This window comes from Lampris incognitus, chromosome 4 (assembly GCF_029633865.1).
Source record: "Lampris incognitus isolate fLamInc1 chromosome 4, fLamInc1.hap2, whole genome shotgun sequence".
NCBI lineage: Eukaryota > Metazoa > Chordata > Actinopteri > Lampriformes > Lampridae > Lampris > Lampris incognitus.
In genome coordinates, this window is record NC_079214.1 from 37420200 (window position 1) to 37445477 (window position 25278).

The following is a 25278-nucleotide window of genomic DNA, read 5'->3' on the forward strand; positions in this document are numbered from 1 at the left end:
GCCAGACAGCGAGTCATGCGCTCCGGTAACCCTGCTTTACGCACGGGAAAACCCAGCGCGTAACTCTGGACGCCTCTCTGATGGGATAAACTAATTTCATTCCCATCTGACAGCTCATGATTATCCGAGACAGGCATAGATACAGAGTTCAACAACCCATAACCTTGTGTACGGTTTGAAACAGAACTGATCTCAGCGGTATAATTCACATAGCCTACACCTTGTGAAGCTAGTGAACCCGTTGCCATATCTGGAACATCTTCGTTTCTTCTGACTTGCTTGCAGAGTCCGGTGGCATGTGACACAACATTACTCACTACACCATGTGCGTGTGGAATAAACGTAGCATCGACATCACCAACATTATATGACAGACAACCCACCGTAGAATAATCTACAGACGAGGAACACGAAGGATAAAATGCAGAACTGAAATCTTTATTCATCAACATGTTCCCCTCATTGCATGGTAAAACCTTGCCACCAGTGGCCATAACATCAATACCTGGAATGTTCGAACAGGGGGTGTGGAGTTCTGTCGCGCACCGTCAGCGGCGCGGATCTCCCGAGCTGGCACCCCTGGTCTGGTGCTCGTACTTCCGCTTCACGTCAGGCTGAGGACCACCCGCGCCGCCTCCGCCAGCGTGGTGGGACTGACTGTGAGCCCCAGGGGCTGGCGCGGGGCCAGCCGACTGGCTCTTGTCGTAGTTCTTGCGGCGCTTCGAGTTCGACCTCGCCCCCCCCTGCGGCTGGGGCTTCGGAGAGCCTTGAGCGCGTGCCGGAGGCTGCGCGGGACCCTTCTCTTTGAAGGTCTTAGCCAGCAGCTCCGCGTTGGCCAGGTCGGGACGGATCTTTTCCAGTGCTGGCTCATCCACACCGAAAAGGCCGTCCGTGTTGATGGGGAGCTTGCGGATCATCTTAACGACCCCGTCCTCCAAGCGACAGTCCTTCGTCCAGAACTCGCGCCTCAGCAGGATTGAGGAGGACAGAGCCGCACTCAGGTTCACCGCGGCATCACGGAGGAACGCGCCGATGATCTGAGAAGCCCTCCAAGCCTCGTCCAGGCGTGAGGCATCGGTGTCGTCATCCCCCTGGCTCTCACTGTCCACCGCCCGCGCCAGATGACCAGCTGCCAGACCAGCTGTGGAGATGGCCGCTGCGGGGCGGAGAACACTGAACCAGATTTGGCGCGCGTGGTCATCCATGGACGCCATGTCTGGCGAGGGATGTTTGATCTTCATCGCCGCCTCCTTGCTCTCCGGTTCGCGTAGCTTACCAGGGTAGAGCCGGGGAAAAAGAAATTTCTCCACAGTGGGGGGCGGCATAGAAGCAGGAGACCAGCCGGCAACCGTCAGGTGGCTCTTGGTGTTCACTTTAACAGTGGAGCGCACCTTCTCTGGTTCCGGCCATGTGGCTTTGATGGACTCCGTGATGGGGGGGAAGGGCGGAATGTGCTTATAGTCTTGCACACCTCCACCGAGGCAGGGAACGCCTGATCCATTCCAGGCGTCACCGAGGCATGGACTGGGGCAACCCTTGTGGTCCCCGTCGAAGCCAAGGCCCTCTCGAGGAAAAAAGGGAAAAAGTCGTCGAACTTTGCCTCCTCCTCGGACCCTTCCTCAGGGACTTGGTAGGAGCAAGATCCGCCATCTTGAGTAGCAGCCTGCGGAACCGCCGGCGGGCACATGTGGTCCTGGCTCCCAGGGAGCACAGCAGAAACCAACGAGCCCGGCCGGGGAGGGATCTCGAACACACCGGCACCAACCTGAGTGGAAAAGGCGTGTGAAACCCAGCTCGTCCGTCGACTGAGCGGCCATGAAGCGCACACCATGCATGGTGGCGCCTCTAGGCTAGCTGCAGTCTCCCGAACATGAGCCATGCTAGGATGGTCGCTGCAAAAAGGATGGAAATTGCCAGCGTCCTTCTTCCTGTGGCAACAACTGTAAACTTCGGCGAAAAGAACATCGACGTCGACGTTAACACCAGCCATAGTGACGGAGAAAACCGCACTATTGTCAAAATAGAGAAAATAGCTAAGCTAGCTAGCAATGAAGAAAAAACCCGCAACAGAGCTCAGCGCGACACGTCTTCCCTTGAAGGAGGCTCTAGTCGAGTGATGTGGTGACGCATGTCAAGTGCAGTTGTGGGCGGGGCTTAGGGGACGCTGTCGCATGAGCGGTGAATTTCAGAGCCTAGCGTCGCCAGAGGCGAGGTCAGAGGGCAATATGTAAATATAGCACTACGGAGTAGCGATAATAGAACAAGCATGGCCATTTCACATATCGATACATCCTCACTGTGATTGATGTCTTTAGTCGATACACATGGCTTAAACCATTAAAAAGTAAAGACAGCTCAGAGATTGCAAAACATCTTTATGATATCTACACTGAACATGGCCCACCTCAAGTTTTGCAGCATGATCAAGGCAGAGAGTTTAAAGGAGCTGTGCGAAGGCTGATGGAATCAATGCAAGTGAGAATAACTGAGAGTTCACCGTACCATCCCCTAAGCCAAGGAAAGGTAAAGAGGACCCACAGAGTGCTGAGGAAAAAGATCATGTATGACCTTGTGAATTGTCAGAGGAAAGGGGTTAACTGGGTTAAACATTTGCCGTCATATTCCCGAGTGCTAAATGAAGACCCAAAGGAAGTTTTAAGTTGGATGTCTCCATTTCAAGTATACTATGGGAGAAAAAGTAACACGGTGATGCATCCCCTGGCAGGTTCTCCATCCAGTGTCATTGGTGAACAATCCACGAATGATCCACAAAGTAATTTACCCTCCCTGAAACAGTGGCTCAGATTTGAGGAAAAACGAAGAAGACAAAGACAAATGGCAAAGAAAGCCACTGAGCATTGCAGTAAACGGATGATCCAGCATGCATCTAAACAAAATCCTCCATCTGTTTATCATGTCAGTGAAGCTGTTTTGGTGAGAGTGAAAGATGGTGCCCATCGAGTTTCAAAATGATATCGCGTGTTGCCTGGTAGGATCATGAAACGTAACATAAAGCTTTCAAAATACAAAGTTCAGTTCAAGATTCCTGGTGATGCTAAAGTGCAAGAAAAATGGTTCTTTGTTTCTGATGTGACCAGTATAACACGGCAACGAGAAAAAAAGCGCTCTAAATCTTTGAAGTCAGTTCTAACTTTGCATCCACTTTTGATGACATACACACATGAAGACAGACTGAGGGACTATAACTCCTTAGATGTGAGTGTACGGTTTGACCCAGCACCCGATGGAAATTGCCAGTTTAGTGCCATAGCTGATCAGCTTGCTTCATTAGGAATATTCAGATCAGCAGCAACCCTAAGGGATGAAATAGTTCAAGATCTCAGGTCTAATCCATTTACCGTAAATGGAACACCTTTGTCTCACTATGTTGATGGAAATGACTTTGATGTATATTTGGATAGCATGTCACAATTTGGGACCTACGGAGATCACATCACACTACAAAGGGCAGCTGAGATTTTCAATGTCCAATTTCTCCACAGTGGGAACTGATGCCTGTTCTATTATATCTCAGTCTAACACATACTCAGAAAGCTTGCCATTGCTGGTCCTTGGACATATTGCAGAGGAGCATGGAGCACATTATCTCAGTCTGGAGGGGTCAGTGTCTTCATTCATTGAGAATATTGTGGAAGCTGAGAGGGAAAGGACATGTCAAAGATATGAGAATGGATCAAACCAAGAAGATGATGAACCAGATATTCTCCATGATGATGCCCTGAATGAATGCCATGATGCTACGTTTGTTGAAAACCATCACCATTTCACGGATGAACCAGATGACTGTGCTCTGGATGAACACCATCATGATCCCCTGGATATACCCCATGATGATACCCTTCTATATGATGATGGAAATTGTGACATGCCCAACCTGCCAACAGAATTGCTGGCATATGTTATTCAGTTGACACTACATGCTGACATGTCAATGCTCGGTGTATTCAACAGGGTTTCTAAACTTTTTCAAGACCTTGCATCACGATTTCTTCCTCAAATCTATACATCAGGGAATCTTTAGCTGAAAGCCTTCAGTTGGAACATGACAGTGACAGTGTCATTAGTATTATGAAGCTATATAAATCAGCTGGACGTGGGAGTGGTCTCTCAGCGAGATTAGAGGAGCTATTTGGAAAAAATAGCAAGTGGATGAGGGCCTGGGTCTTGTTGAGGCACACAAGCTGTGGACATTTCAAAATCAAGGACATTTTTTGGAAAACATAGTATGGGAAGGAAGGAAGGAAGGAAGGAGAGATATGATGTAAATAGTGAATGAATAAAGGAAAGAATGATAGGAGGAACTTCCAAATGTGACAGATCACATTTAACCTTGAACAGTATGTGTCTGTTGTACCTAGTTCAATAGTTTTCTGACTGTTTATCTTTAATCTTACTGAGTGACGGTTGTTTTAAGAGAAGTTTATGTTGGAGGAAAAGGTATTTCTACTGTTGCTACTAGAGAAGATGTTTTTTTTCAAGTCGTAAGTAAATTTCTTGTATATTGGAAATATTGCAAATCTTTTTGTTAATCGGCAAGTGTGGCTAGCCTTCTTTTTTATTTTAATAACATGATTAGAAATATCTCATTTTGATTTGAAAGATTGTTTAGGCTGTTTTTAGTCAGTTTATACTATTGTTAACCACTACAGAAAAGGACATCTATGTTGCATTAACACAAATGGAACTGGAATAAAGTTTTTTCTATTCCATATTTGTTTCTGTCTTTTGTCTGCTTTCTATCACGTATATATGCATAACATAATGCAGATGTGTGTATGTCTCCTGACATTTCAGTGCACTGATAATGTTTGTGTCTGTAACACGCATTTAGTGCAGTTTTTGTCTCTGAACATTCAAACACATTCTCTATGATTATAATAAACAGTTATATTTGAATAAGTTTTGACAAATGAAACATCTTACTAGTTTGTAAAATTAATTCTTAGTTGAGTCATGCGAGAATGCTTAAAATCAGTGTTGTTCTGACGTTATGTTTTTTTCAAATCAAGACATACATTTTGGTGGTTTATTACATAATGCACCAAATTATTACATTTTCTTCATTAAAAAAGTGTAACATCCGCATTTTGTAATAACCGGTGCAATATGTAACAACTTATTACAAAATGCGGCAAACTTTATTACATATTGCGTTCAAGAATTTTATTACAAAATGCGGCGTTATTACATAATGCGGTGCTACAAGGTTAATTGGTTTGTTAGATGCTGTTTTATGTTGATTTGTGATTGTAGGTAAGTTTGCAAATCCTTTGTTATCTGGTAGGTTAAGTGAAGGCATTTTCACATTATGGTTGAGAATGTATAACTTTGTTATTTACCTGTTTTCAGGACAGGTGTCGGCTTTACCTGCCACAGTGGTGTAGCCTGAACTCGGGTGCTGCTGATTGACTCCAGGAGTATTTAAGCAGATGCTTTGGAGTTGTTAGGGTTGTAGGACGTCAGGGTGTAGATGTGTGCATGTGATGCTAATTTAAGCTCAATTGTTATGAGTTGAGTTTTGTTCAGTTAAGCTGCATTAACTGTTAATTTGTTTTGTACGTATTCTTTTGTTTCTCATGTAGCTACACTATGTACATTAATTACATTTGTTAAATGGAAACAGTTTTGAGTCTCCTACATTTTAGCCACTCAGGCCAGGCTTTCCAACATTTGTTGTTGAAAAGGGAGCTCTAGTGGTTAAATGGGCTTTAGACACTTTGAAGTATGACCTCATTGGTAAAGACTTTGTACTTGAGGCTGGTCACAGTTGCAGTGACACCACAGAAGGAAACACTAACGCAAACATGACCAGCTGGTAGCTTTATTCAGCCATGTTGTTTTCAGGTCTGGTACAGACCAGGGGTCTCATTTATAACCGTTGTGTACACACAAAACGGAGCCTGAGAGGCGTACACCACTCCCCACACAATTTGTGAGCTATAAAAACAAACTTTATGGGTGACTGTGTGCACCTGTACGTAAACAGAGGTGGTGAGATGGCGAATTAAAGCCAGACTGTATAATGATGCCTCTCACACTTTTGTTTGGCGCACACCATTTTCGGTTTTTGTGAGCACGTACACTTTTAGTAAGGATACTACACACTGTTTTATAAATGAGACCCCTGGACATTCTTGGACACAAGAATGTCATTGCTGACTTCCTGTACCGTGACTCTGAGGAGTAATAGTCTTGGGGGGGGGGGGACAAAGTGGGTGAGAACACCCCATTTGTCCCATCATCTCAACCATTTCCATACCAGTCCAATAGATTTGACCACGCTTGTTTGTTTTAGCCATATTTCTATCATTTAGCCGTAATGTGAATACACATACCATCCCGGGTTTGTTTGTGTTTTGCATTATTTGATTATAGTTCACAGACATCATTATTGCTGGTTAAATCAAAACAAAGATGAGTATTGTTAAATTTAGTTATTGTTTCTTGGTTGTTACATGTGTTACACAAGTTAATCATTTTCTTTCTTTGTTACTTACCACCGCCATGTGTTCCAGCCACTAAAGGAGGAGGCGGTCACACACTTCCTCTATTTATACGCTGGGTGATGTCACAGGATTAGACCAAGTATGGGGGGAGTTTAATTGGTTTATTAGATGTAGGTTTATGTTGATTTGTGATTTGTAGGTAAGTTTGCAAATCCTTTATCTGGTAGGTTAAGTGATGGCATTTTCACCATTATGATTGAGAATGAATAACTTTATTTACCTGTTTTCAGGAGAGGCGTTGGCTTTACCTGCCACAGTGGTGTAGCCTGAACTCAGGTGCTGCTGATTGACTCCAGGAGTATTTAAGCAGATGCTTTGGAGTTGTAGGAGGTCAGGGTGTAGATGTGTGCATGTAATGTTAATTTAAGCTCAATTGTTATGAAATGAGTTCTGTTCAGTTAAGCTGCATTAACTGTTAATTTGTTCTTTTGCTTTGTATGTATTCTTTTGTTTCTCATGTAGCTACACTATGTACATTAATTACTTTTGTTAGATGGAAGCCGTTTTGAGTCTGCTCCCTACATTTTAGCCACTCAGGCCAGGCTTCCCCACATGTGGCCCTCCATCTCCGCTGTGTCCAACTTTATTTCTGTCTGACAGACAACAGCCTTTTTGAAAAATATTTTGTGAGGTTTTTCCTCATTTGAGTCGATGGTCCAAGGATAGGGGATGCTGTATACTGCTGATTGCAAAGCCCTTTGGGAATACCTTGTGATTTTGGGCTATACAAATAAACTTGACTTGAGATTGTAAACACACAGGAGACAATAAAATATACCACCTTTGTAGTAAATTCATTGATTTAAGATGGCACTGTCTATCTGTTGCTCATAGTATAGTAAGTATAGCCATTGTGTTGTTAAAATGTTTTACATTGTGCTTCCACCCATATCCAATGCATTCAGAAAGTAGTAGTAGTGGAGAAACTATTTCAATATCACTCTGAGATATAACTGTTGGCATCAGCCTTGGGCAAGGCACTGTGCAATAGGTTACCAATCAGGAGAAGAAAATATACTTGCAAAGTTACTAGCTAGGCTATGTTAACAAGCTGGTCAACTCGACCAAGGGACAACGTAGCTTGCTAGAATGAAAAACCATGTTACTATTACCATGCATAATTTATTTTCTTAGAATGATGATAGATACTTTATTGATCCCGAAGGAAATTTAGGCATCCAGTAGCTTAATACAACACACAATTGTAGAATGGTTGCAGGCTGTGGCCGCTTGTTGTGTTGAACCACATTAGCCAGTTAGTGATAGCTTTGTAATGAGTTCTCTGGTGAGACCAGGCATGGATTGGCCATGCAGGGTTTATTATTTAAAACTGCATGGGGAAGATTTTTTTTTTAAACGGTAAAACATTTTAATTGCTATGAGTGTTGAAAATATCCCCCCAACCACCAATTAAAATGAAAAAAATAAAACTTTGTTACATGGATTTGCATATTTGTCACTTGCTGAGCACGTCCCGTACTTTCCCACAAAAGCTTAACTGGCACATAGCAAGTGGCATATTTTACGTATTTATAGACTAGCACTTATCCAATGTGTATGTTATACTATTTAAAGGTAAATTGATTCATTTTGTTTTGTTGGTTATACACAAATGGGAAAAAAATTATGTCAGTGTTAGAAGCCATGATCCCCGATTGTTTTCTTATGTCATTCCATCAACATGAAACAGAATTTTGGGAATCAACTAAAACAGCGCCACTTTGTCCACTGCCTTTGTTTGGGTGGATATTCCCTTACGCAGCTTTAATTGAGTGGCAGTCTGCTTACAAACTGGCTTCACACAACAGCGTCTCTCTATCCATCTCTCTCTCTCTCTGTCACTCTCTCTCGCTCTCTCTCTCATGTGTTTTGTAACTTTTATTTCTGAGTTTATAAGTCTACTGTCAGAATCTAATCCAAATTGAAGAGTATTAGGCATGATGGACAGTTTCATGGTTTTATTTTAGATTATGAGTTTTCCATTGCCCTACTCATTGGCAATACTTCTTTGTGGTAATATTTGTATATTGTTTGGATACTATTGTGTTCATACAATTGTATTATCATATTGTTGTATGGATCATGCTACTATTAGTTGGACTATAGTAGTCTAGTTACTCAAAAGGAGTTGAATCAAGTGCAACTGGACTTGGTATATATCCGTGAAGACGTTTCGCCTCTCATCCAAGAGGCTTCCTCAGTTCGTGCCTTTCTGACTAGACCAAGCTAGTCTGACTGGCTGGTGATGAGACTCAGAATATATCCTCTAGGAGTCGTTGTCAGAGCTATTGATATGCGTGGCTCTTTGTGACACTAAAGACTAGCTTGGTCAGACAAGCTTGGTCTAGTCAGAAAGGCACGAACTGAGGAAGCCTCTTGGGTGAGAGGCGAAACGTCTTCACGGATATATACCGAGTCCAGTTGCACTTGATTCAACTCCTTTGGATAACCATGACCTGGATGAATGAGAACATTCACAGATAGTCTAGTTACTGTTTTCTATTTTGCCACTTGTTGGTTGTTACATAGAATGTGTTCTGATCCAGACAAGTTGCATTTCACTGTTCTTTTTTTATTTTTAGTGTTAATGTGGGTACTTACCGCTGTAAGATAATGTCATTGTTTATTCACTTTCAAAAAGTGTTGATGGTTACAGGTAGTCATGCATCTATTTCATAGTGTTACTGTTCTCCGAACATTTACACATTTTAACATGTGGTAGTGAAAAAGCTTTTATATGTGTGACTAGGGTTGCCAACATTCTGAAATGGATATAAGGAATGCTGGCGGGGGGGGGGGACCTATGAGAGTGCTCCCTCTCCTTGTGTCCTCCACAGCCTCTCGCTCCTCCTATGATTTCCTCCCGAGGTATGTTGGTTGATGTCACAAATTCCTCTGTGACTGTTGGAGAAAACCTGGTGGCAGACAGTGCAGTTCATTTTGTACACATTCTCACTCACGCATCCCAGCCATTGTGAATAATTTTCACATTCCCTTCTGTATTTTTGTAATCTCACAGGTTGCCATTTTTTTTAAATCCCATGCCGCTGTCAGGCATATCGTAGCAACGCTGTCACGACCAGTGAAAAGCACATTCTCTGTTTGGGTAGTGGAACATAACATGACAGACAGGCTGAGGGATAACAGAGCAGGAGGGCTTCCTTCTATATCATACAAATCACCCTGTCTTAATTGTCTAACCTGTAATATTTCTTTCCCATAGATTTGCACTGAATTAATTCTCAAAAATATGGAACAAAGTGCATCCTGTATCAGTTAAATCAGTTTTTTTTAGGGAGTTGATCCTTATCAGATGCGAGGGTCTAAGTACAGGATGTTGTGTTGCTGTAAAGCCCCCTGAGGCAAATTTGTAATTTGTGATATTGGTCTATACAAATAAAATTGACTTGACTTGACTCAATACGGAACAGGTCTTTTAGTATCCAATTGTAGGATGATTTTGTATTTCACAGGACGGTTGGCAACCCTATGTGTGATGTCACATTGTATTGATATGATAGGGGCTGGTGGCTAATCGTCTTGTATCAATTATAGTCCCTAACCATCTCTTGGTGAGATGTAAAGCTAACGTACGCACTTAACAAAATCATAAATTTACCTATGTCGACAGCTTTTATCGCATATGCTAGTTCTCCTTTCTTCCAGATCTGAATGGTTTTAGGAGGCTTTCTTTTTATCTCTAATTGTGCTGTATTTCTATCTCAGTTCAGGTATTTTCTCAACATTAGCTAGAGAATGAGGGAGAAAAATGCAAAGATAGCAGACTCAAATTTTCTTGCTTTTCCTTAGGGTGTATAGACTACTGCCAGTGGTTTTACGAATTATCACATTCTTGTATGATGAAAAATGAAAAAAAAATCTTCAGTTATTTGGCCCTTTTGATGGACCAAGAGCGTGTAGCCCTAAATGGGCTCATAAGCTGTTTGTGCCTAGAGCCATGATTTGCACTCTAGGGAAGGAGCTACATTAATTTATTCTTACTAATATTCTGTATATGTGTGTGTGCATGTGCGTGCATGTGCGTGTGTGCGTGCACACCTCTGCTTGCCTCAGACATCACAGCAAGGGAGTTCATGGAGTTACGAGGGAAGCAGAGGAGCCGATACGAATTGTTGGTAGACTTCCTGTCAGAGATGCTCTCCGTTGCCCCAGATGACATCAACATTTTCAGCCTGATGGATGTGAGGGAAGGGACGCTAGATGTTCGCTTTGCTGTGCGCGGGGCTTCCTCTTACCTCAAACCTGAGAAACTACATGGTTACCTTGCCGCCCACAAGCAAAAGGTAGGTTTCCTTGGCCTTTTTGTCAGTGATCTTATTTCCCCTCATTCAATGCTGAGCTTGAATAGGATGTATTTTCAGCTTTTGTTATGCCTGTCTTTTGCAGGATTAGGTAATGTTTCAGAAATGGGTTGGTTTTAATAATGCCCATCACTTGTTAAGTTATGAATAAAAACAACATTCGTGTAAATACATGGCACTGCCTTTGCCTTTTTTTTCTTCAGAAACTTTGAGTTTAGCTTTATTGATGGCAGAGGCATCAAGTGACGTTTTTTCAGTGATCACTGGTGTTTTGAGAATTTTTGAAAGGCGATAATAAATACAAACTGAAACTTTCATTAGACGCTGAAAATACCATAACTTCTTGAGGCTTAGAATCCCTTGACCCTTACTTTTTTTACATGCATTTTTTCATTGACCTCCTAAACAAGCCCACAAAAAACATGCACGCAAAAAAAAGGCTCAGCTGCCAGTGCTCCATGTTTACTATATATTCACTTTGATTTAAGGGTTACAATTTTGCAGAAAGTAAAGTCAATTTTATTTATATAGCCCATTATCACAAATTTGCCTCAGTAGACTTTATAGCAACACAACATCCTGTCCTTAGACCCTCACATTGGATAAGGAACATCCATCCATCCTTCTATCTGTTAGCTGGATTGTTAATCCTGCTCTCAGGTTCATGGGGATGCTGGAGCCTATCCTAGTAGTCATTGGGTGGCAGGCGGGGAGACACCCTGGACAGGCCACTAGGCCATCACACAGGACCGACATGCACACACACACACACACACACACACACACACACACACACACACACACACACACACACACATTCATACCTAGGGACAATTTAGTATGGCCGATTCACCTGACCTACATGTCTTTGGAATGTGGGAGGAAACAAGAGCCCCCGGAGGAAACCTGCACAGACACAGGGAGAACATGCAAACTCCACACAGAGGATGACCCAGGACGACCCCCAAGGTTGGACTACTCTGGGGCTCAAACCCAGGACCTTCTTGCTGTGAGGTGACCGCGCTAACCACTGCACCACCGTGCCGCCAGATAAGGAACAACTCCCTAAAAGAAAAGCCTTTACTAGGAAGAATAGGAAATAGGAAGAAACTTCAGGGAGAGCAACAGGGAGGGATCTCTCTCCCAAGACGGACAGACATGCAATGGATGTTTTGTGCACACAATTTACAGAACACAGCATCGAAAGAGGATAACAGAAATATAATGGAATTATAAGATAGTATATCAAGAATATGATGAGGAGGATGCTAAGCAGTATCCAGATGCCACCAGAACAGCCTAGGACCTGAGCTACGTGACCAGCATCACCATGTAGACCTGACAGACTACACATGCACACAAGAGAGACTCACATCACACTGTTCACATACGCAGGAGAAGAGACAAGAAAAAAAAACACATTAGTCACACGTCTGTGTGAGAGAAGGACATAACATTGAAACAGGATAACAAAATTATATGGATTTATGAGATATATAAAAAGAAAATGTGATGAGGAGGATGCCAAGCAGTGTCCAGGTGGTGACCACCATCACCATGGAGACCTGGGAGGAGGACAGACTGCACGTGCACATAGGGAAGACTCACATGACACCATTCACATACACAGAAGAAGAGAAAGGAGAAGACATCATTCAGAGAGAGAGAAAAGATGTGAGAAGAGAACAGTTTGCACTAGTCAATAATCTATACGCTGTAATCTCGTCGACAGAACAGTGCTTGGTAAAATAATTGAGACAGAAACTGACCCACCATGCAGTACAGGTTGTGAAGCACTGTAATTTATTAATTTCCTTTGCGCACAAACACTTCAACATAAAAAGCTGAAATGTATGAATAAACTGTTTAGAAGTCTTGAGAAACATTTTGTTGAGAACTCTTTAATGTCCTAGAGAGACATTAAAGAGCACATGTTGTCAAAATCTTAATTCCCACAGCCTTTACGCTGTATTTCTCCAGTAACCCATTAGTAAACACAAAGTGATTAAAAATATGCTCTTACTTTGCAGTAGTTTTAGATCTGTGATTCTAACTTGGAACTCAAAAAGTTTCAAAGACATATTTTACTTCTATCGTGCCATGATGTCAAAATCTGCAGACCAAAAACATTACAAACTGGAGTTTTGCTTAATCCCTCCCTCACTCAAACACAGTGCTGGGCAGGTTGGAGGAAGGACAACCAGGGGCTGGTAAAGCACAGTAGGTACCAGTGGCGAGTTGCCGAGACCAGAGCATGACTTTTCACTGCTCTGGTGGTGACATGACCAGTAAGGACTGCTGAGTAACATTCTCAGTGAGTGGTACACAATTAACATCACATGAAAATGTCCTGCAATCAAATCAAATGTATTTATTTCAAACATGCAAAATAAATAAAAAACAAACATACATAAATAAAGAAATAAAAAACAAATAAAGAAATAAAAAACGTGAAATAAAAAAAACTGATTTAAACTTGTGCTTCCCTTGAGTCTAAACCATTCCACAAACTTACGCCACAATTTGAAATACACATACTTTTGCAAGTGGTACGAACAGTGTTCCTTAAAATGCAATGTTCCTCTTAAATTGAATCCCCTCTCTGTCTGAGAACAGTTGTTGTATGTTGCCAGGAAGTAGATAATAATAATAATAATAATAAACTTTATTTGTATAGCACTTTTCATACATAAAATGCAGCGCAGCGTGCTTTACATTAAAAACAGGGGAAACAATAAATCTCAGACCTAGGCAAAAAACATAAAACAAGGCAAAAAAATAAAACCACAGTACAAGATAAAAAGTTAGAGTAAAAAGAAATATAAAGTGGAATTAGTTAAAAGCAAGAACATAAAAATGGGTCTTGAGCTGATTCTTAAAACTATCTATGGACGTTGCTTCTCTTATTTGTTGGGGGAGTCTATTCCAAGCTGTCAGTACATAAAAACAAAATGCTGCTTCGCCATACTTTTTGTAGTTCATTCTAGGGACACTGAGCAGGCCAGCACCAGAGGATCTAAGAGAGTGGCTCGGAACATAATCAGATAAGCAGTTAGATAGGTATGAGGGTGCTAAACCATGTACATCTTTAAACACAAGTAAAATAATTTTAAAATCAATCCTCAATGCTACAGGAAGCCAGTGTAAAGACATTAAAACTGGGGTAATGTGATCTCTCATCCTGGTTTTTGTTAAGACCCTTGCTGCCGCGTTCTGTACTAGTTGCAGCCAATCGATACTTTTTTTTTTGGATAAACCAGTAGAAATGCATTGCAATAGTCTAGACGCGAAGAGATAAAAGCATGTCACTTTTTTGATGTCTTCCAGAGAGGGTCTGATTCTAGCAATATTTTTTAGGTGAAAAAAGGCACCCTTTGTAACATTGTTGATATGTGATTTAAAATCCAACTCAGAGTTAATGATGACACCCAGGTTTTTTACTAGAGTCTTATTCTATACAGCCAGACTTCCCATTCTACTTAATATCATTTCTCTCTGCATTAGTACCTATAATGACAATTTTTGTCTTGTCTTCGTTCAATTTGAGAAAGTTTTCACTCATCCATTGTTTAATACTAGACAGACAATTCATCAAGGGATGGAGAGCATTGGGGTCATCTGGCGCTACAGATAAATATAACTGAGTATCATCAGCATAAAAATGGAAATTCACTCCATGATCACAGATAACTTTCCCCAAGTGGCAGCATGTACAGGCAGAACAATAAAGGACCAAGAATGTAACCCTGTGGAATACCTAAGAAAATTACATGTTTGTCTGAGACATGATCAGAAAGACTAACAAAATAGCTTCTGCCAGTAAGATAAGTGTAGAACCCTGATAGGCACTACCCTAATTGTGTACCACTCACTGAGAATGCCACTCAGAAGTCCTTACTGGTCATGTCACCACCAGAGCAGTGAAAAATCATGCTCTGGTCTCAGCAACTCGCCACTGGTACCTACTCTGCAATTATATCTTGCTTTGTACATTTGTAAAGTCTTAAATTCTACCAGGTACATGAACTTCATAGCCCATGAATTTAAGAATAGTTTATTAGTGCGTTCCTTATATCGTACATTGTTTACCATCCTTATTGGTCTTTTTTGTAGTATACATAACAATTGTAGGTTACTTTTGTAGGTGTTACCCCATACCTCCACACCGTAATTCAAATATAGCAATACAAGTGAACAATACAGAATGTACAATGCTTTATGACATTTCCCAGAACTCCAATGCTCTTTGCCATTTTTGCTCTCACAAATCTTACATGTCTCAAGCAGATTTTCACACCCAGACATCCATCCGTCCATCCATTGTCTTAACTGCTTATCCTGCTCTCAGGGTGGCAGGGATGCTGGAGCCTATTCCAGCAGTCATTGGGCGGCAGGCAGGGAGACACCCTGGACAGGCCACCAGGCCATCACAGGGCCCACACACACACATACACACACACACACATACACACACCCATTCATTCATAGGGACAATTTAGTACCGCCAAGTCACCTGACTTACATGTCTTTGGACTGTGGGAGGAAACCAGAGCCCCCGGAGGAAGCCCACGTAGACATGGGGAGAACATGCAAACTTCACACAGAGAACGGCCCGGGATGACCCACCAAGGTTGGACTACCCCAGGGCTTGAATCCAGACCTTCTTGCTGTGAGGCAACCGCGCTAACCACTGTGCCACCATACCACCTCACACCCAGACATTTAGTTTCATATACTCTTTCAATGTTGATATTGTTGATCATTACTTGTAAATCAAATCAAATCAAATCAGATCAAATCAATTTTATTTGTATAGCCCAATATCACAAATTACAAATTTGCCTCAGTGGGCTTAACAGCAACACAACATCCTGTCCTTAGACCCTCTCATTGGATAAGGAAAAACTCCCTAAAAAACCCCTTTAACAGGGAGAAAAAATAGGAAGAAACCTCAAGGAGAGCAACAGAGGAGGGATCTCTCTCCCAAGACGGACAGCGTGCAATGGATGTTGTGTTCACGCAATTTACATAATACAACATTGAAAGAGGATAACAGAATTATAATGGACATAAAATGTATGAAGAACATGATGCACAGGATGCCAAGCAGTGTCCACGTGCCAACGGAGCAGTCCAGGACCCAAGCCACGTGACCAGCATCATCATGTAATAAGAAAAACGTAGGTGTAGAGTGGAAGGGCAGGCAGCATCCAAATGGTGGCCACCATCACCACGGAGACCTGGGAGGAGAACCGACTGTACATGCATGCAAGAGAGACTCACATGAAACCATTCAAACACAGAAAAAGAGAAAGAAGAAGACATCATTCAGAGAGAGAGAAAATACATGTTAGAGAAGAGAACAGTTTGCAATAGTCATTAGCCATAATCAATTAAGTCATAAATTCGTCATAATCTAAACTCAATAATCTCGTCGGCAGAAGAGTGGTTGGTAAATTCATTGAGACAGAAAACCAACCCGCCATCCAGTACAGGTTGTGAAGCACTCAACTTAAAGGCAACTAATTGTAAACTAAGGCAAAAAGATGAGTTTTAAGTTTGGATTTAAAGGACTCAACAGACTCCGATTGTCTGATGGCCGCAGGCAGTTTATTCCACAAAAATGGAGCCCTATAGGAAAAGGCCCTGCCACCAGCTGACTTCTTTTTAAGTTTGGGTACACAGAGGAGCCCTGTATTTTGAGAACGAAGTGCTCGAGATGGCTTGTAAGGTTTAAGGAGATCAGACAGGTAGGATGGAGCAAGCCCATTTAGGATTTTATAAGTCAGCAGAAGCACCTTGTATTCTGATCTAACATGGATAGGAAGCCAATGAAGGGAGGCAAGAATTGGTGTAATATGTTCAAATGTCCTAGTTTTAGTTAGGATTCTAGCAGCAGCATTCTGAACCATCTGAAGACTTTTAGTACTAGAATGTGGCAGACCTGAGAACAGAACATTACAGTAATCAAGTCTGGATGAAACAAATGCATGTATTAGAATCTCTGCGTCAACCATGGAGAGAAAAGACCGAATTTTCGATATGTTACGTAAATGAAAAAAGGCAGTCTTGGTGATTTCTTTAATGTGCTTATCAAAGGAAAGGCTGGGATCAAACGTAACACCAAGATTTTTGGCTGCCACACTTTTTGAAACCACAGAGTTGTCGATTGTTACCGTTACTTGATCAAATTGGTGTCTGTGTCTAGCAGGGCCAATGACTAGCATCTCGGTTTTATCTGGATTTAAAAGCAGAAAGTTAAGTGGCATCCAGTTTTTCACGGTAGCCAAGCAGGCCTCTAAGTTAGTGATTTGAGTATGATCATCAGCCCTTATAGGCACATACAGCTGAGTATCATCAGCATAGCAATGGAAATTCATTCAGTAACTGCATATAATTTGGACAAGAGGTGTAATGTAAAGACAGAAAAGTAGAGGGCCAAGTACTGAGCCCTGTGGCAAACCATGTTTAATGTCAGAAAATGTTGATATGATATTATTATAGCAGACACAATGTGTTCTTCCAGATAAGTAGGACTTAAACCAAGAGAGAGCTAAGCCAGAGACACCAAAATTACAATGTAATCTATCCAAAAGTATACAGTGATCAGTGGTGTCAAAGGCTGCACTGAGGTCCAGTAGTAGAAGCACAGAAGTGGAATCAGAGTCGATCGCCAGTAGAAGATCATTTACCACTCTGGTCAGAGCAGTCTCAGTGGAGTGACAGGGCCTGAAAGCCGACTGAAAAGGTTCATATAGATCGTTTTCTTTTATATGGGTCAAAAGTTGTTGATACACAACTCTCTCTAGTACTTTAGAGAAGAATGGAAGATTAGAGACTGGACGATAGTTATTAAGAGACCCTGGATCAAGGTGCAGTTTTTTAAGTAGAGGTTTAACCACAGCTGTCTTAAAACTGCAGGGAACAATGCCAGTTGTAAGAGATAAATTAACGATGACTAGCATTGTAGGTCCAAGAAAAGGCCAGAGGTCTTTAAAACGTTTTGCTGGTAAGGGATCAAGTAGGCAAGCAGTTGGTTTAGAAGCTGACACGAACTTAGTCAAAGTATCAAGTGAGATAGTCTCAAAAGCTGTAATAACTGGAACTGACAGTGACTCATTGCGTAGATATTAACTTAGTACGACAGGATCTGCAGGAGTAGATGGAGTTGAAGAACTAATTTTGTTTAAGATCTCCTCAGCCTTATTGCAGAAAAAATCCAGAAATTCATGGGCTATGAATGGTGAGCAGCTAATAGACGACTGCTTTTTAGTAAGTTTAGATACAGTGTCAAAGAGAAATCTGGGGTTATGTTTATTAATATTTATTAAGTGAGAGAGATATGATGTTTTTGCAGTAGATAAAGCACGCTTGTATTTCAATAAACACTCGTGCCACGATAGGTAAAAAGTTTCCAATTTTGATTTTCGCCATTTATGTTCCAGTCTCCTGCAGGTCCGCTTAAGAGCATGTGTCTCATCATTAAACCAGGGTGTAGGCCTCTTTAGTCGCCTAGCTCTGGTAGTGAGAGGTGCAACTGAATCGAGGAGACTAGAGAGGGCCACATTTAAGTCACTAGTGAAATTTTCAACAGAGTCATTTACCACAGTGAAAGGAGCCAAGACTTCAGGCAGCTGCTGGCCAAATGCAGCTACAGTGGAGGGGCCGATATGGCGAGTGGCAATTTCATCTGTGCTGACATTAACTGGACAGGCCAATAATGATTCAAATTTGATGAGAAAATGATCACACACAGCAGATATGGTTGGTAAGACATTCAGATCAGAAACAGCTATTCCCTTAGATAAAACCAAATCAAGGATGTTACCACTGCAATGAGTCAACTCTTGAACAAACTGAGTGAACCCAAAAGTATCAACTAGTGCCAGAAAGGCTTTACTTAGAGGATCAGCAGCCTTATTCAGATGAATATTGAAATCACCTAGAATTAGAATCTCATCAGAGTGAGTAACAAGGCCTGAGACAAATTCTCCAAATTCTTCAAGAAATAACGAGTAACAGCCAGGAGGCCGGTAGAGTATCACAATTTGGATTGAGCCGAGTCTATTCATGGCTGAGGGAGATGGACCAAGAATAAGAGACTCAAAAGACTGGAATTTAGATTCAAGTCTAGAAGTCAGGCTGAAAATAGATATATATATTAAGGCAACACCCCCGCCTTGTTTATTTGCCCGAGCTAAATGGGCATAAGTATAGTCAGGTGGGGAAGCTTCATTTAAGGGAAGGAAAACATTTGGTTTCAGCCATGTTTCACATAACCCAATCATATCAAAACTATGTTCAAGAATCAGATAATTTATTAGTAAGGCTTTGGTAGACAGTGATCTGATATTTATGAAACCAAATTGAAGCGTCTTGTGGAAGTGATCAGTAGTAGGCAGAGCTTTAGAGCCAGTAATAGGTGAAAGATTAATTGGAATTAGACACCTTGTTGAGAGTTTTGGCCACCAACGCTTTGGACGATATGTGGTCACATTCTTGATAGCATTAGCTGTTTGGTTTTGTAGATTATTAGGTACTTTGTCGCACATCTCACCACTACCAGTGGTAGGAATAATTACTAGATTATTGTGATTCACATATTTAGGAGAGGAGAGCTTGGGAGCAATTAATTAAACTACTTGACTCCACATCCGCACTAGATTTAAACCTAGCAGGCTCTCTAATCACCTGCAACCTGCTGAATGATAAATCCCTGTACTTGTGTGTCTATTTTCCATCCATCCACCCATTATCCGAACTGCTTATCCTGCTCTCAGGGTTGCAGGGATACTGGAGCCTATCCCAACAGTCATTGGATGGCACAAACATAGTTTTGTTCAGATTTAATGATAATTTGTTTCTGTCAAACCACATTTTTAACTTTTTTATGTCAGCTGTAATCAACTCCACATGCTCCTGTAAATTGTCTCCGGAACAAAAATGGTTGTCATATGCAAATATAATGAATTTCAATAGGCTTGATACCTTACATAGTATGTCATTGATATACAGAACAAACAATTTGGGGTCTAATACTGACCCCTGTGGGACTCCACAAGTAATGTCCCTGCATATCGCTTTGTAGTCACCTATCTGCACAAATAGTTGTCTGTTTCCCATATGACTTTTCAGCCAATTTAGCCCCACCTTTCTGATACCATACCTTATCATTTTATTAGATTATATTTTGAGAAGGCAAGAGAATAACAAAAGACAATGTTTTTCATCTTTTTCAACCTTGAGAAAGCATTAGATTCTCTTCCGAGAGCCATTTTGTGGGACATGCTATCCAAATCTGGATGCCCTGACCACTTCATCCAGATGATTTGCGCCCTCCGTGATGACATGAAAGGCTTTGTCTGTTTCTGTGGAACCCTTTCCGAGCCTTTCCCCATGGATTGTGGAGTAAATCAAGGCTGTGTTCTAGTGCCTACGTTATTTTCCATATATCTTGCTGCTCTCTTGCAGAAGACAGATCGGTCACTCGACAGTAAAGTAAACATCTGTTACCGCTTTGATGGCAGCCTGTTCAATCTCCAGTGCTTGAAGTCAAAGAACAAGACATCCACCAACGTCATCATTGAACTTCAATATGCCAATGATAATGCTGCTCCTGCCATGACTCCAGAAGGTCTTCAGTTGATAACCAACTCCTTTGTTCAGGCCTATGAAACTTTTGGCTTTTCTGTGAACATCAAGAAAACCAAAACGCTTGCTGTTTTGCCTCAGGATACTCCAGGAGTTCCGCTTCAAATCACCATCCATGGCCAACCTATAGAACAAGTTCAATCCTCAAAGAAATGTGCAGTCTAGAACCGGATATCACCAACAGACTGAAAGCTGCCCACACTGCCTTTGGCCAACTTTCTCACCGTGTTTTCTATGATTGTGATATCAAGACATCAACCAAAATCATGGTTTACTATGCAATCGTTCTTTCAACCCTCCTGTATGGTTGTGAAGCCTGGACCCTCTACAAGTACCAAATCAATAAACTAGAACACTTCCACCAGCAAAAACTGAGAAGTATTCTGGGAATTTCCTGGCAAGAATGGGTCACCAACAATCAAGTTCTCAAAAGAGCTGATCTCCTTTCCATCGAGATGACAATTGAACATAAACAGCTGTGGTGGCTTGGCTACATCCAGAGGATGCCAAATGACAGACTCCCGAAACAAATTCTATACTCTGAACTGATTGAAGGTCAAAGAAAAAGAGGAGCTCCCAAAAAATGCTACAAAGACTGTATCAAGGGAATGCTGATCACCTTCAACATCGACCCTAAGAACTGGGAAAGAGTAGCAGAAAATCGAAAACACTGAAATGCATACACAAAAGGCTAATTTCATGTAATAGTGACAGCAACAATATGTGCAATGGTTAAGTTTAAGGTTAAGGTTAGGTAGTGGTCAGTGAGGCTGCCCTCTATAATTCAGCAAAAGAGATGCTTGGTCATCCAAAAAGAAAATTTTCTGACAGGTTCCAGGATCAAAATGAAGCAATCCAAGAACTGCTACAGGAAAAGCAAATGCTTCACAATGCCCACCTGAAAGAGAACTCTGAGAGGAGTCAATCGGCCTTCAATGCAATTAAAACCAAAGTTCATAAGGAGATTAGGGTGATGAAGGACAACTGGTGGAGCAAGAAAGCAGAAGAACTGCAGGCCTTAGCAGATCGAAGTGATATGCATGGACTCTTCTCTGCCCTGGGAGCCATCTATGGCCCAAGAAGCAATACAATAGCACCAGTCAAAACGGCAGATGGAAGTAAGCTGTGTACTAACCTGAGAGAGATCACAGAAAGATGGAAAGAGCTCTTCTGCACCCTCTTGAATCAAGAAGAATCAACAAATCCAAATGTATGCCAGTGGCTTACAAGAAGGCTGATAAGAGAAGACCTCTGTGAGCTGATCACAATGGCTGAAGTAGAGAAAGCACTTAAAGACACCAGAAGTGGGAAGGCACCAGGACAAGATGGCATGCCATCAAACATCCTGAAGTATGGCAGCTCAATACTTAAGTCAGAGCTACTAAAGCTCTACGTATAATGCCTGCTGGCAGAACCTATGCCTTCCTCAAGACTTCAAAGATGCTTTGATTGTGACCATCTACAAGAAGAAGGGTGAATGAAGCAATTGTGGAAACCACCATGGTATCTCACTTCTGTTGACTGCTGGAAATGTACTGGCAAAGATCATACTGAACCGGATAAAGATCCTTACAGAAGAAGTGTTGCCTGAAAGCCAAACATTTTTTTAATTGTATTGTTTTATTTTATTGTATTGTTGCTTGTATGCTATGGACCGGCTGTGTGTCCGAAATAACGATTATTATTATTATTACTACTATTATTATGCACACAGTCAAGTACCAGCAGCTCCAGGGATTCTCCCCTTACTTGCTCACAGACTTATTTAAGCAAACAAGGAAATAAATCAGCACAGGTGTGTCTTGTTGAGCTGGAGCTTATCCTTTTTTCTGCCTCCAAATCAAAGCTCAAAACATACCTCATCAACCTTACAGCTGTGTGCATCTGTATATCAACCACCCATCTCAGGAAATGATAAAGAAAATCCAAGGATAGCTCATGTCCCCGATGTTCAGGACAGAAAAACTATTTAAAGGAGTCAGGTTTTGAAAAGTGAGAATGAAAACAGAATGAAATGAACTTAATGGGTGCTCATGTCCAGTGCAGTCTCAGTCAAACATGTTTTAAATGGCTCTTCGTCTGTTAACATCCCAGCACACTGTCTGAGATGTACATATAAGGTTATATTGTACAAGCAATTATCTTTCAATGAGTTGTGATTAGTGTGTGGGCAGGGATCTAAGCCTGTCATGTATGGCTGCTTACTACTCGCTGAAACCAACTATTACTGTCAAAATCACAGTTTGAGGATTTCCTTCCCCAAAGGCCAGTCTGCGGGGGACATTTACATGGGCCTGTTATCTCTGACATTTTGCTGAATGCCACTGATGATCTTCTATTTGAAACCTGCACGTCCTGCAAACCATCGGTCCGTTTCTGTCATCTCGGTCTGATCTAAGCCAGTGCCTCTGACAGTTTTTCCTGAACCAACTGAGCCAGTAGTCTTTTTTTCCCCAATAGCCCATCAGTGAGGAACATCATTTAATTTACAACTCAATTTGACTGCAACAGAAATGGGCAGTCTGAATTACACTTGTTATCCTAAAGTGCCCCACAAAAAAGTCATGTTCGCTATTTCCTGGTTGCAACACAAAACAGCGTTTTTTCAAAAACAAAAACACTTAAAAATTTAACATAACTCCTTTTCTATTTTTTATTTCATGGCTTTAATTTATTAATAAATACTAATAAGATTACATTTCACCCAAATACATCTATGGAGGTGAGAAAGAAACCATTTAAAACATAGGAAAACTAACAGTAACATGGTTTGAATCAAGTTCACCATTTCATGCTGACATGCCATAAGGCCATTTGGCCTTATTCAGAATAGGTGTTTTTGTGTGTGTGTGTGTCTGTTTTGCAATCACTGGTGGATGCGGCTGATGACGGGTCTGGTGCAAGAATTGATCATGGGCCTGTGATCAATATCAGATTGATCAAGTATTAATACAATTGAATTTTACACTTACTTGACTAACTAGCTGAAAGTCTTACCTGATCCCATGACTAGAAGTAGTGTAAGCAGCAGAGCTGGCAGCTTCTCCTGAATGACAATCCCCTGTCGGCTAAAAAACAAATCCAATTTCGGAAGCTTCTATGTCTCTCTGTCTGTCTCTGTCTCTGTCTCTGTCTCTCTCTCTCTCTCTTTCTTTCTCTTGTTCTCTCTCATCTGCACACTTCTGATTTATTTTCTGTGCACCGATTTTGTGCTTATATCCAGAATAGAATAGAATACACTTTGTCATTTATACATACATACAATGAAATTCACTCTGCATTTAACCCACCCTAACTGTTTAGCTAGGAGCAGTGGGCAGCCGCAGTGCAGCACCCAGGGACGAACTCAGTTATTTCTTCCTATTGCCTTGGTCAGGGGCACAGGCAGGAAAATCAACCCTAACATGCATGTCTTTTTTTTTTGAAGATATCCTGCTGCTCCTCACTTACAGAAGTTACAATATTTTCTTCACTTGCTAGATTTCACATTCAATCAGAATCAGATTTTATTGGCCACATAAGTTTGCACACACATGGAATTTGACTCCGGGTTTGTGGCTGTCACACTTCACTTAACATGGAATAACAACACAACAATCTTCAGATATATACACAAGGATTGACTATATACAGGCAAAATAAGACGCAATAAAGTGCAATAGTGCGGGGAATATATCAGACTTGCTGAAATAAATGTTACCAGGTTACTTACACACATGCCTGAGGTAAGTAGATGTAACAGAGTGTACCAGTATACATACAATGTACAGTATATTCAGCATGGTTGGATTTATTGACAATGTTAAGCATTTATTTGAATGACAGCCCATGAAAAAAAACAGTTTATATATCTGGTTGTTTTGGTGTACAGTGCTCTTGTAGTGCCTACTAGAGGGGCCCGTTTCTTCAATCTGGAGATGTATAAGTCCTGAATGGATGAGAGGTTAGCGCCAGTGATTTTCTCTGCAGACTTAAGTGTCCATTGTAGGCTGTCCCTGTCCTGGTTGGTGGCTGATCCAAACTAGACAGTGTGGATGTGCAGAGAACATACTGGATTATTGCAGAGTAGAACTGAATCAGCAGTTCCTGAGGCAGGTTGAATGTCCTGAGCTGGCAGAGAAAATGCGTCCTCTGCTGGGCCTTTTTGATGTTTGTGTCAATGTTGTATGCCCACGTTAGGTCCTGGGAGATTGTGGAACCCAGAAATCTGTAGGTTTTCACCGCGGACACCATGTTGTTGAGTATGGTGAATGGGAGCAGTGTTGGGGGGCTCCTCCTGAATCCACGGTCATCTCCACAGTTTTGAAGGTGTTCAGCTCCAGGTTGTTATGGCTGCACCAGAGGGCCAGCTGCTCAACCTCCCGTCTATATGCAGACTCGTCACCATCCCGGATAAGGCCAATGGTGGTTCTGTCATCTGCAAACTTTAGGAGTTTAACAGACAGATCTCCTGAGATGCAGTCATTAGTGTAGAGGAAGAAGAATAAAGGGGAGAGCACACATCCCTGGGGACCGCCAGTGCTGATTGTCCGGTTGATGGATGTGGTTTTCCCCACCCTCACCTGCTGCCTCCTGTCTGTCAGGAAGTTTTTAATCCACTGGCAGATGAGGGCTTGTACAGTGAGCTGCGTGAGTTTGGAGTAGATGATATCTGGGACGATGATGTTGAAAGCTGAGCTGAAGTCCACAAACAGGACACTTGCATGTGTCCCTGGGCAATTGAGGTGTTAGAGGATGTAATGTAATCCCAAGTTGACTGCGTCCTCCACTGACCTCTT

General features: G+C 41.8%; 1 protein-coding gene across 1 annotated transcript in view; it reads left to right on the top strand.

The window, feature by feature from the left end:
- si:ch211-186j3.6 (neural-cadherin) overlaps window positions 1-25278 on the top strand; it is a 666499-nt gene that overhangs the window by 425798 nt on the left and 215423 nt on the right. Inside the window, 1 exon segment of the mRNA XM_056278708.1 lies at window positions 10602-10831. Within this exon segment, the coding sequence (XP_056134683.1) occupies window positions 10602-10831 (230 nt within the window).